Raw genomic sequence first — 13,524 nt, forward strand, 5'->3', positions numbered from 1 at the left:
AGACAGCACACACGTAGTTGGAAAAATAACAGTATGAAAAGTGAATCATATGGTTGACATATTTTAAAATTAAAAATAACTTTCTCATAAAATCAATACATATTTATTATAAAATGATGAAATACAAGTGAGCAGAGAACCAGTGAGCCCCCCCCACACACCCCTACCTAGCCTTGTGCACTCAAACGCGTTCACATACAATCCTATTCATAATCATTTTGTCTGCAGAAAGCCACTGTTAAAAAGCTGGCTGTATGTTTCTACAGATCATTTCTAAATGCGTGAACTTAAAAAAAAAGTAGATTCGTGTTTCACTTTCTGTTTTGACTTGTTTTCTTATCTATGTTAGTAATATCTTTCCATATCAATAAGTATTCACTGATAACATCACATCAGTGACCAAAAATTTCCGCTGGGTTTCCATAATCCCCTACTCTTGGTCTTGGAGATCCTTTGACTGTTCTCCATTTAGAGCAACGCTAAAATTAAATCCTTGCAGCTGAATATTTGCGTATGCATATCCTCAAGGTATAATTGTAGAAGTGGATTCCTTGGGTCAGAGGATAGGTTTTCCACGCTTTTAATACTTTTTGCAAAATTGACCTCCAGAAAAGTTTATATTCTTACTAGCAGCAAAATAGAATGAGTGACTACCTACCCCAATGGATATTGGAAAGGATCAATATTTTAAATATTTGCCAGTTAGGACCAAGCATGGTGGCTCATACCTGTAATTCCAGCACATTGGGAGGCCAAGGTGGGAAGATTATTTCATGTGATCCAGGGGTTAGAGACCAACCTGGGCAGCATAGACAGACCTCATCTCCATAATTTGTTTTTGAATTATCCAAGTGTGATAGTGTGTGCCTGTGGTCCCAGCTACTTGGGATGCTGAGGTAGGAGAACCACTTGAGCCCAGGAGTTTGAGGCTGCTATGATCACACCACTGCACTCCAGCCTGGGTAACAGAAAAAAAAAAAAAAAAGCCAATTTGACAGAGCAAAATGGCATATCATTTTAATTTACATTGTTTTGTTTAAACTTTAAAAGAGTTTGACTAATTTTTTTTAACCAGAAAATGAATTCAACCAGATTTCAAGTAAGGCATAACCACCCTAGATTGGGATTATCTGAAATGTTTATGGATAAGGTAGGACTTCGGCAGGTCCAAGGAGTGACTAGAACCCAGTGGAGCCAGAAGATGGAGGTGGAGGGCAGGTTAGGTTGGGCAAGCAAGGCAGGAAAGCCCCAGGGCTGGAAGACGCTTGCCACGTGTAGGATGTGGGGACTGCCTTAGACTGGGGACACCGAGCAGCAGCTAAGGAGCCCAGTTCTATGCCAAAAGATGGTAATGGAAGGTTCTTCTGTTTTCCATTTTCCATTTCAGCAAAAGGAGTATTTCTCACACTTGCCTCACACTTATTCATGTATTCTTTCAATGAAAAATGTATGGAGGTCCTAGTATATATATATATATATATATGTCTGGCACAGTGCTAAGTACTGAAGGCACAGTAGCAAACAGCACAGACAGCATCCTCAAGGGCTTTCCAGTCCAGTGGTGGACAGACATCAAAACATGCCATTAAAATAGCGAGAGATAGGAGAACTGGGCTAAGTTGAGATGCAATTAGGAGGTGCATCCAACCAGCGAGAAGGGAAGGATGTGGGTGGTGGGAAGGGATTCTAGGCTCTGAGATTTAAAAGCCACAGGGGACCAACACCTGGGAGGGGCGTCCTAATTTCATCCTCTTTATGGCTCTTCACAAACAATGAAGTATTAAACAGCAACTGGCTCGGTGAGACATCCATTTGGCAGGCAAAATTTTTAATTAACAGTACTTCTCTCAGCTGATGTTTGTTATATTTGATGTCTCAAGAAAACAAGCTATTTCTTTAAAAATTTTTTTGAAGCTTTTTCACGGGTAAATGCCATTTTGATGTCAACATTTTTCATTTGTTAGACACAGCACCCAGACATCATTCCTGGCACTCACGATTAACTACACAATGATAGATACAAGGACAGTCAAGGGTGAAAAGTAGGAATATAGATTATGCAGGAGACTAGCTGGATAGAAACCAGAGCAGTCAGCCAGGGGGAAGGTTTAGCAAAGGCTTCCCAGCCCATACACACTTTTACCCCCTCTTCTCCCTCAGCCAAACAGGGCCACAGATGACAAGCCAGTTCTCTGCTCTTTATTTGTTGTACCAGTGTCATTCGTGAAATCAGGAAGTTTTACTTCAGTCCTTTGTGTTTAGCCACTACCATAAATTGAGAATAAGAGAACCAGTTATTTCTCGTGACCAGTGAGTAATGGTTTGCAAGAAGTAGAATCGAACTTCCTGAATATTTCTGTGATTTAAATATAAGGTACTTTGTAATTATGCATCTATTACGTGGGAAGTTTAGATGTAGGTAAGAAAGACATCAAAAATAAAGTATTCTAGAACACAGAGCTTCTGCATAGTATGATCTGTTAGGTAGAATACCAAGCCAGTCACAAAGTAAAGCCCTATTATTAGTGTATGACCACCCTGCTTAGTAGACTTAGATAAGCACTTCAGCCTAGTTACCTTCTTGATTATTAGGGGGTACATGGGCCTTCTGCTATCTTGTAATAATTTCAAATGATGCCAATTAGAAGATGAATATTTTGTCATGTCTTATACCGATAGCTACACTTGAGAGTCTCTTATGTGCAAACATTATGCTAGATTCTTTATTACATGATCTCTTATATTCATTGAGCAAAATAGGTATTATTAGTCCACTCATTTATTCATTCAGCAAATGAATGAATATGTGCGAGGTGCTAAGGATATATCAGTGAGCAAAACAGCCCAAAACTCTGTGTCTTCATGGAGCTTATATTTTCATGGGGGCTGTGGGGGGACCGGTAAAGAAACTGAAGCACAGAGGGTTACAGCAACAGCCTAAGATCACATTTGTAAGTGGTGGAGACAGGCGTCCAGCCAGATCTTTCTGATCCTTTACATTATATCACCAGTGTATCCATGGTAATACATTGGTGAAGTATATTGGAAGTACATGGTAACGTGTGTTGGAATTGCCTAATTTTTTTTGATGCAGTGCTTACATTTTGGGAAATGAGGTAAATACCCTATTTCCTTGAGTCTATCAAGTCCACTGATGATAAGACACCTCACATCAGTTTAATGACAATTTGCAGGTGACTGGATGGGGAGTGGAACTTTGTTAATGGAAATATTGTAATTGACACCCCAACTCCAGGAAAATTAACGTGTGCTTATTTGACTTTTTTTTTAAACAGTCTAAGAATCAAGGAAATGTGATCTTTAAACTAGTAAATCAGGAATGAGTTCTCATTACTATACTACCTAGAAGAACAAAGGCTCAGGGCCAAACGTAGCAGCTGTAACTGTTCTCAGTTGTTTAAGAATCATTATATATAGCACGGCAGCAATTAGTGCAAATATGAATTATGCAGACTTTACATAGTGCAGGTCAGGTGCAGTGATTCGTGCCTGTAATCCCAGCACTTTAGGAGCTGAGGCGGGAGGATCACTTGAGCCCAGGAGTTCAAGACCAGTCTGGGCAACATAGCAAGACCTTATCTCTGCTGAAAATTAAAAAATTAGCCAGGCATGGTGGCACGCACCTGTAGTTCCAGTTTTTTGGGAGGCTGAGGCAGAAGGATCGCTTGAGCCCAGGAGTTCAAGACCAGTCTGGGCAACATAGGAAGACCTCATCCCTACTAAAAATTAAAAAATTAGCCAGAAATGGTGGCATGTGCCTGTAGTCTCAGTTTTTTGGGAGGCTGAGGCAGAAGGATCACTTGAGTCCAGAAGCTCGAGGTTGCAGTGAGGTATGATCATGCCACTGCACTCCAGCCTGGGCAACAGAGAAAGAGAGGAAGGAAGGAAGGAAGGAAGGAAGGAAGGAAGGAAGGAAGGAGGGAAGGAAGGGAGGGAGGGAGGGAGGGAGGGAGGGAGGTTAGGAAAGTCTTCCCTCATCGAAGGAAGGAAGGAAGGAAGGTAGGTAGGTTAGGAAAGTCTTCCCTCATCCAAGGAAGGAAGGAAGAAAGGAAGGAAGGAAGGAAGGAAGGAAGGAAGGAAGGAAGGAAGGTAGGGAGGGAGGTTAGGAAAGTCTTCCCTCATCCAAGGAAGGAAGGAAGGAAGGAAAAATATTAAGAAAGTCTTCCCTCATCCAAAAAATTAGAAATTATATGGATCTTACTTCAAGTTTATTTCTGTGAGACAATTCAAGGGTAAATATCTCTGTATCGAGAAATACTCATTCTTGCAGATCTATGTCAGTCTTCCTCCCAATGGGTTACAATATCCCAAACACAGAGCTAGAGATTGAGAAAATTGGTTGGGATAAACGATGAGTTATTTGGGTGTTTCTCCTCCTCTCTACATTTTGTGTAGGTGTGCACCAGGATATTTTGGGAATCCCCAGAAATTCGGAGGTAGCTGCCAACCATGCAGTTGTAACAGCAATGGCCAGCTGGGCAGTTGTGATCCCCTGACTGGAGGTAAGGTTGACCCACACCCCTGCTAATTTGCATTTATAAAGCTGGTACAACTTAACAGCCTCAGAACCCAAGCACACATTTTCAGGATGCATAATACACAATTCCAGCCAGCAAGTTGTCCCCTGGTTTTGACAACCCTGGGAATGCTTAAATAGTATTTTCAGCTTTGGTGAATAACCTGTTTCAATGCACTTTTTCTTAAAAAAAAGTGAATTGTTTTGAAAACTTACCTGATCATAACCAAAATAACTTCAGATCCTACTTTGGCGATTTTGCTGAGATCTCCCTTTGATATTGTAGGACTATTGTCACGTCAGCTTTCCTGTGTGTGTCTTAAGAAATTGAAATACTCTTTATCTTACAGCAGTACATGTTCTGGGATGTGGGTGGGTGATTGGGGTGGATTTTATACATCAAGAAAAAGATAATTAGCAGGAGTTAGTATGGGTTTATTAGGAGCAACTTGGACCAAAAAGGAAGACTATCCTCTTCCTTCTTTGACAGAATATTAATAGGATTCATCAGGAAAATGCTATTGATGTAGTGTAACACCAAACACTTAGATAAAATCTTTCATCTTCTACTTACGGACAAGTTGAAGAACTAAACCCTGGATGTGTGGATTCCAGCTGGTCAAGTGACTATTCCCAAAGGAATGCAGAGTAAATGGATTAATGCCAGTCTAGAATGGGGTATTTATTGTCATGCCTCAGGACTTCATCCTTGGCTCCACATTTTTTATTTGGATGGAAATATGGAAAGCATGCCTACCCATTTATCAGATGACACAAAGTTGGGAAGAACAGTAAAGGGACCAAGGGAAAACTTCCCCCTCACCTGCAGAAGGTTTGCAGAAAATCAGCAGACAAAAGGCAGATTAATAGGAGAAAAGGCATACACAATTTTATTTTAATGCGTGTAACACAAGAGAATTGCAGGACAATGATTACCCAATAACCCAGTGGGGTGTGGATGCTTACATACCCTTCTTCTTAGGGGAAAGAGATGTGGAAATGTGGATGATTTTAAGGGTAATGGTAAATGATTTTTAGACTGACTCAGTGGACTCAGAGAACATACGGTGAGGCCTGGGACAAAATCTTTTGGGCCCACAGAACAGACAATGGTTTGTGACAAGAGTCTGTCCAGGTGTGTTGACAGATTTCAGTCTTTCTCCCTGAAATATGAGTTGAGTTCATGAAAACTCATGGAAGAAACAAGAAGTAGTTTGTTTTCATTTTTGGCAAGTCTGGATGTTGGGAAGATAAGTGGGTATCAGAGTAAAGTTTTTTTCCGGCATCTGCTGGTCTCCAGGGGCCTTCAATTTTAAATAATCAGCCTACCAGGGTGCCATATTTTGGGGTGAAATTCCCTGGTCTTCTCCAATAGTAAGTGCCTCCCATGACACATTCAGAATTCAAAAGGGCCTCAACAGTCTGGAATGATGAGCCAATTCAACCAGACAAAATGATGTTAAGGATAAAGGTGTGGTCCTATAGTTGAGTGGAAAAAATAAATAAATGTTTAGCTATGTGATAAGTGGTAACTGGCTTAGTAGCAGGAGGTGTAAAAAGGCTTAAGGTTGTCATCAGCAGTCAGTGCAGGGTAGGTTAGAGTGTGGTGCGGCCCCAAAGATAGCTCGCACTGTTTTCACTGAGTTCCGGTGTCTAAAGCCAGGGTCCGTGGCACCCTGGTCATGTAAGTCCTCACGTGAGAGTTAGTGACGTCTTTAGAAGACAATAGAAGAGCTATAGTTGTTCGGAAAGAGAGTGAGACTCTGAAGGGATGTGGAACTGTGTCATATGAGGAAGGATTGGCCAGGGCAGTGAAAGGAAGAGCTGGAAAGGACATGTGTGTCAGGCTGGCGTGTGGGAAAGGGTTGGTCTTGTTCTCTGAGACATGAGGGACAGAACTTAGAGCAAAGAGTAGAAGCAAGAGGGAGCTCTATTTTAAATCATTCTAAGGAAGAAATGTCAAATGTTTAAAGATGAAACAGATTGCTTTAAAAGGAGGCAATTTCTCCTGTCACTGGAGGTATTCAAGAAGCTTCAACATCACTTGCAGCGTATTCACCAGACTAATGCCTCTGCAGCCCTCATTTCCCCCACACCAGTAACAAAAATCAGCAACCTGAAATGAGGAGAGTAACTGTTTGTTCCCAAAATGGAAGAAAATGCTCTTGTATGAGACTTGCTTATTCCCGTTAGAGTTTTGTTGTTGTTGTTTTTATTTTTATTTTTTTCTTCAACTAATAATGGACATATTCCTTGGTGGTCAAAATGCAAGCTTGTTGGGAAAATTTCACTAATAAATCAATCATCCAGAGAAGCCTAATTCCCCTTAAACTATTCAGGGTGCTATTGAAAATTGTCAAGGAAACAAGACCATGCTTGCTGGCCAGAAGTCATTTACAGACTAACTGAGGAAATAGAAATATCACAATATGTACGTATGAGAGCGAATGGCCGAGCATGGTGGCTCACGCCTGCAATCCCAGCACTTTGGGAGGCTGAGGTGGGTGGATCACCTGAGGTCAGGAGTTTGAGACCAGCCTGGCCAACATGGGGAAACCCCATCTCTATTAAAAATACAAAAATTAGCCAGGTATGGTGGCAGATGCCTGTAATCCCAGCTACTCGGGAGGCTGAGGCAGGAGAATCGCTTGAACCCAGGAGGCAGAGGTTGCAGTGAGCTGAGATAGCACCACTGCACTCCAGCTTGGGCGACAAGAGCGAAACTCTGTCTCAAAAAAAAAAAAAAAAAGCGAGTAAGGTTTTTTTAAAAAATGGAACCCATTATGATATATATAATAAATTAAAATGTATACAAATGTTTATAAAGGGAACATTGTCTTTGTGTGGCAAGATCAAGGATGATGCTTTTTTTTTTTTTCCCACTCTGTTGCCCAGGCTGGAGTGCAGTGGCCGGATCTCAGCTCACGGCAAGCTCCACCTCCCGGGTTTACGCCATTCTCCTGCCTCAGCCTCCCAAGTAGCTGGGACTACAGGCGCCCGCCACCTCGCCCGGCTAGTTTTTTTTGTATTTTTTTAATAGAGATGGGGTTTCACCGTGTTAGCCAGGATGGTCTCGATGTCCTGACCTCGTGATCCGCCCGTCTTGGCCTCCCAAAGTGCTGGGATTACAGGCTTGAGCCACCGTGCCCGGCCAAGGATGATGCTTTTATCTCATTTTCCTGACTTCCCCATATTTTCCATAATTAATTTATATCAGTTTTCACAATTAAAAGTAAATGTGGCTTAAAATGTCTGTATATACAACAAAGTGTGGAATATTATTGGCTGGTGAGAATAACAGATGTGAAAGCCTCTTGCAGCTTGTCCAGGAAAATGTTAAGCATAGAGTTTTGCTGTTGTGAAGGTAGACAGTTTGTTCAGGGGGAAGTGAGAGGACATGTCAATGTCAGAAGGCATGGCATGGGGAAAAGAGTACACGTGGAAGGGGTCAAGAATGCCCAGGGTTGACCAGCAGGTTTCACTGTAGCTGAGAACCTCAAAACTCAGCTTATCCAGCCTGGCCAATATGGTGAAACTCTGTCTCTACTAAAACCACAAAAAGTAGCCAGGTGTGGTGGTGTGTGCCTGCGGTCCCAGCTACTCGGGAGGCTGAGGCAGGAGAATCGGTTGAATCTGGGAGGCAGAGATTGCAGTGAGCCGATATCGCGCCACTGTGGTCTAACCTGGATAACAGAGTGAGACTCCCCCCATCCTCTCCAGCCAAAAAAAATACACACACACACACACACACACACACACACACACACACACACACTCAGCTTATATGTGCTGTAGCTGGTGGCATGGGCCCACTGACATTGTATGCCCATCGCTATCACCACATCTGTCACACTGTTTTGTAACTTGTCTGCCCTCGTGTTTTATGGGACTGTTAAGTCACAGAGCAGCAGGGATTTTGTCTTGATATCTTTGTATTTCCAGCAGCTAGCATGGGGCTCTGGCACACTGTAAATGCTTAAAGTTGCTCAGTGAATGTTTGCACAATGTTCTTGAATGATGCCAGAAGCAGCACGAATATACAAGAGTCTCTCCAATGAAGAAAGGCCTAATGCGAATGATTGAGAGGTTTGGTTTGATAAGAAAACATGGCCGTTTATCGAGTTGACCTTTGTAGTGAAGGAATTGAATATATAACAGGGAGGCCACAAAAGCAGTTCCTGCAGCGAGCCTGCTGGGAGATGAGAAAGCTTCTGGGCACTGGCGTGGGTGAGGGAGGGAAAAGGAAGAGCTAGTGATGCTGGGTAGTTGGGTGTCTATTAGGTTTGCCATTTTAAGTAATGGCAAAACCCACAATTACTTTTGCACCAAACTAATAAAACCTTGCAACACTAGCTTTTCTGAAAACCACGTTAAAGAGCAGATGAAGAATAAGTCTAATAACAATGTCTTCTTTGGTTATTTTCTGATTTCAGACTGCATAAACCAAGAACCCAAAGATAGCAGCCCTGCAGAAGAATGTGATGGTGAGAAAAGACAGCCCCTCCTCCTCCTTTCCAAGTTGTGGGGTTTGGTTTAAGATATGTGAGCCCCATGCTGGGTCATGCAGTTTCCAGTCTGGGAAAGTAAGGGTGGGAGGAGGTGGAAGGGGGACTACTTAGGGTCAAGTCAGCTTCACTCTGTATGACCTTCGGCGGCTGACCCTGCTTCTCCAAGCCTCAGTTTCATCATTTGCTAAGTTAACATGATAATTAGACCTACCTTATAGGGATATTAGGGAAATGCTTATAAATGTCTTATCACAATGCCTGGTAAATCGCAAGCATCCCATAGTTGAAGGCTATTATTATTTTCCTCATGTATAAAGTAAGCAATAGGTTGCATGGAATCTCCATTTCTAAAATGCTCCCTGTGCATAGGGCTCTCCTTTTTTCAGAATCCACATCCCTTCCTGAGAAAACCAGGGCTGTGATTGTCACCTGTGATGATCTATGTGTGTGCCAACTGGGCTGCATAGCACTTGGGGTCTTTTCACAGTCCCACGGCTCCCCCCGCAGCACATTTGCCTTTGATTGTGGCCCCTACAGATTGCGACAGCTGTGTGATGACCCTCCTGAACGACCTGGCCACCATGGGCGAGCAGCTCCGCCTGGTCAAGTCTCAGCTGCAGGGCCTGAGTGCCAGCGCAGGGCTTCTGGAGCAGATGAGGCACGTGGAGACCCAGGCCAAGGACCTGAGGGTAAATCCCCTGCGTCCGAGAGTAGATACATGGGGAGGAGATGCTGCGGGAGTGGATTCTCCATAAGCAGGAAGGAGGAGGTTGACTCCTGGAAAGGCTCAGGGGTTGTCTTCCTTCCTCTGATCCAAATGAAGATAAGAGTTTTCCTGGTGGAAAATCACTTTTGTGAACACACAAAACTAAGACATCTAGGTAAACAACCCCGATATTCAATGTGTGCTAATAAATGTCCATGAAATCTTCACAATTATATTCTTCTGCCATGCGTTCAGCCAGTCCCTCCATTCGGGGTCCCTGACTTCCCACAACAGTCCTCCTTCCTCTGATCCAAATGAAGATAAGAGTTTTCCTGGTGGAAAGTCATTTTTGTGAACACACAAAACTAACACATCTAGGTGAACAATACTTACTGAACATCCAGGTGAATTTTTCTCATAGAGCCTTTATTTCAGTATCTTGCATTCAGAAGACTCAAACACAGGAAATTGGTACTAACTCTTCTTTAAATGTTGGATAGAATTTTTCCAGTGAAGCCATGTGAGCCTGAAATTTTCTTTGTTGGAAGTTGTGGTTTTTAAAAATAAACCGTGGGCCGGGCGCGGTGGCTCAAGCCTGTAATCCCAGCACTTTGGGAGGCCGAGACGGGCGGATCATGAGGTCAGGAGATCGAGACCATCCTGGCTAACACGGTGAAACCCCGTCTCTACTAAAAAATTCAAAAAACTAGCCGGGCGAGGTGGCGGGCACCTGTAGTCCCAGCTACTCCGGAGGCTGAGGCAGGAGAATGGCGTAAACCTGAGAGGAGGAGCTTGCAGTGAGCTGAGATCCGGCCACTACACTCCAGCCTGGGTGACAGAGCCAGACTCCGTCTCAAAAAAAAATAAAAATAAAAAATAAAAATAAAAATAAACCGTGAATTTAATTTTCAAAGAATACATATGAGACTACAGTATTTGGGCTATGTGTTTCCTCTTGAGTGATATTTGGTCATTTGTACCTTTCAAAGAATGTGTCAATTTCATCTTAATTACCAAATATATTGACATAAAATTGTTCATAATGTTCCCTTATTATCCTTTATACACTTACAAAGTCTATAAAGATGCCTTCTCATTCATTTTCTGATAATGATAATTTACATCTTATCTCTTTCTCTTATTTTGGCTAGAGTATTATCAATGTTGTTGATCCTTTTATTTCATTGATTTTATCCATTGTTTTTCTGTTTTCAATTTCATTGATTTCTGTTCTTATCCTTTTTTTTATTTCTTCCTTGTGCTTGCTTTGGGTGAAACTTGCTATTCATTTTCTGGTTTCCTAAGCTTATTTTATTGATTCAAAATCTTTCTTGATTCTAACATAGGCATATAATCCTATCAGTTTTACCACTAAGCACTGCTTTAGCTGTATCCCACAGACTTTGTAATGTTACGTTTTCATTCTTATTCAATTCGATGGATTTTCTGATTTTCCTTGTGATGTATCTGTAACCCATGTGTTATTTAGAAATATGTTGACCAGGCATGGTGGTTCATGCTTGTATTCCCAGCACTTTGGGAGGCCGAGGCGGGTGGATCACTTGAGCCCAGGAGTTGGAGACCAGCCTGGACAACATGGTGAAACTCCAACTCTACTAAAAATACAAAAATTAGCTGGGATGTTGGCACACGCCTGTAGTCCCAGCTACTTGGGAGGCTGAGGCAGGAGAATCACTAGAACCCCAGAGGCAGAGGTTGCAGTGAACTGAGATGGTGCCACTACACTCCAACCTGGGTGACAGAGCGAGATTCCGTCTTAAAAAACAAAAACAAAAAAGAAATGTGTTGTTTAATATCCAAATTGGGGGATTTTCCAGATAACTTTGTGTTATTGGTTTCTAATTTAACTCTTTCATGGTCAGAGAACACACTTTCTATGATTTCAGTCCTTTTAAATGTGTTGAGGTTTGTTTTATAGCTCAGAATGTGGTCCATTTGGGTGAATGCTGTATGTATACTCAGACGGAAGGTGGCTGAGAGGGTATCCTAAGAAGTAATAGAACCTATTTCCCTGAGGGGAAATAGGGGATGCTGTGCCCGTGAATGGGGGCTAAAAAGCAGCCTGGAAACTGCCCAGTGCTCATCGTTGTGGCCATATGAGAGCCTAGCAAAGCTACAAGGGTGGGACACATCTACAGACCTGGATCTGTGCTGGAATGTTACATCCTCTCAGTGCCATCACGGTATACAAATCCTAAACTGCCAAAGTAAGACCTGGTCCTAGACCGCGGGTCGGAGGCTCGAGTAGGGGTGGTGATAAGCATAAGAGCACTAGACAGGGCCCAGAGAGCACAAAGAAAGGGGAACTCCCACCCAGAATGAGCCTGCAAACATTGTTAGCAGAGAAGTAATAAGAAAGATGCTCAACAGAAGCAGCAGTCAAGAGATGAGTTCACTTTGGATAAAATGAAAACAATAGGACAATCTAAAAATGACTTTGCAGAAAAACACCCAGTAGAAGGAACAAGAAATTAGGAAATTTGAGGGGAGAAACCACCAGAAATCAAACAAGAAGGGGTAGATATGAAAAGACCCAATTGGAAATCATGGAAATGAAAGAATACACTCATTGAAGTAAAATAATTCAGTAGATGAGATCAGCTCTAGTCTAGACACAGTCAACAAGGCTTTGGGGAAAGTTTAATAAGTACTTTTGGGTTGAGGACTGATTCTAGTGGCTATAGCTGAGTATATATAGCAAAAGATTATTCTAGAAAAATGACTCTTTCCTATCCTTTTGGATAATTTTAGTCCAGGGTTTATAGGCTTAATATGGAGAAGAGGAGGGGGAGAGCATTTATGTCTTGAGGAAAAAAAAAAAAAAAAAAAAGGAAGCCACTGGGTTGCTTGGATTTTGTCAACACAGCCCTGTAGCCTTCACCGTTCTGCACACATGCTGTGTGCCACACCCTGTGCTAAGGGCTTACTCAAGTCTCACAACCTCCTCATGAGGAACCTAGTGTTATTCTCATTAAACAGGCATGGAGAAGCTGAGCATCTTGCCTAAAATCATGGTGGTTCTAGAAGAATTCAAATCAAGATCAAATTCTAAGGGCCATACTTTACCCACTCCACCTCTTATCGAGGTGTTCTGATGACAATCTATAAAATGACTTGCCTCCCTTTCCCCGTAGTAAAGTTAAAATAGTACTATCTTCTTGCCATATCACACAAACATAAGAAAATTAAGAAAGATTACATATAAGAAGGGAAGTAACAGTTTTAAATTCCCATGTGTACATGACATTTTAAAATACATTAGCTCACTGATCACCAAAACCAACCTTGCAGCTAAATATGATAATCCCCAAGTTACTAATGGAAGAGCAAGGCTTAGTGAGGCTCATCTATTACGTGGCAGACTTAGGGTTTGGACCTAGGCTTTATTTAAAGCCTGTATTCTTTTACCCAGCACTAGTTCTGACATACTTATTGAGGTAATAATATCATTTTTTCTATAAACTTTTTCAATATATTCTTTTTTCCAAAAAATTGAAAATAATCATCATTCTAGATACTATGTGCAGCAGCGTCTAAGAGTCTAAGAGTACTGAGGCAATTTAGCCTAAAAAAGGGGCAAGGGACCTGGATTATGGTCCTGAAGCAATCACCGATGAACTCTACAACCATGGACAAGTCACCCGACTTCTTTGGGCTTCCATTTTCTCATTTGCAACATGAGGCTGTTCAGCTACACGAGCTCTGAGTTCCCTGTGGTTCTGTTGGATGAGATTCTTTGAATAGATTCTTAA

At 42.1% G+C, this 13,524-nt stretch overlaps 1 protein-coding gene across 2 annotated transcripts in view; it reads left to right on the forward strand.

Annotated features, from left to right (window-relative positions):
• Positions 1-13,524, forward strand: part of LAMA3 (laminin, alpha 3) — an 83,447-nt gene that overhangs the window by 12,752 nt on the left and 57,171 nt on the right. For both annotated transcript variants that reach the window (XM_011939253.1, XM_011939254.1), the window contains exons 5-7: positions 4,417-4,523; positions 8,971-9,021; positions 9,583-9,734. In XM_011939253.1, the coding sequence (XP_011794643.1) occupies positions 4,417-4,523; positions 8,971-9,021; positions 9,583-9,734 (310 nt within the window). The remainder of the gene's footprint in view (positions 1-4,416; positions 4,524-8,970; positions 9,022-9,582; positions 9,735-13,524) is intronic.

The sequence above is a fragment of the Colobus angolensis genome, unplaced genomic scaffold, assembly GCF_000951035.1.
Source record: "Colobus angolensis palliatus isolate OR3802 unplaced genomic scaffold, Cang.pa_1.0 Scaffold18, whole genome shotgun sequence".
Taxonomy (NCBI): domain Eukaryota; kingdom Metazoa; phylum Chordata; class Mammalia; order Primates; family Cercopithecidae; genus Colobus; species Colobus angolensis.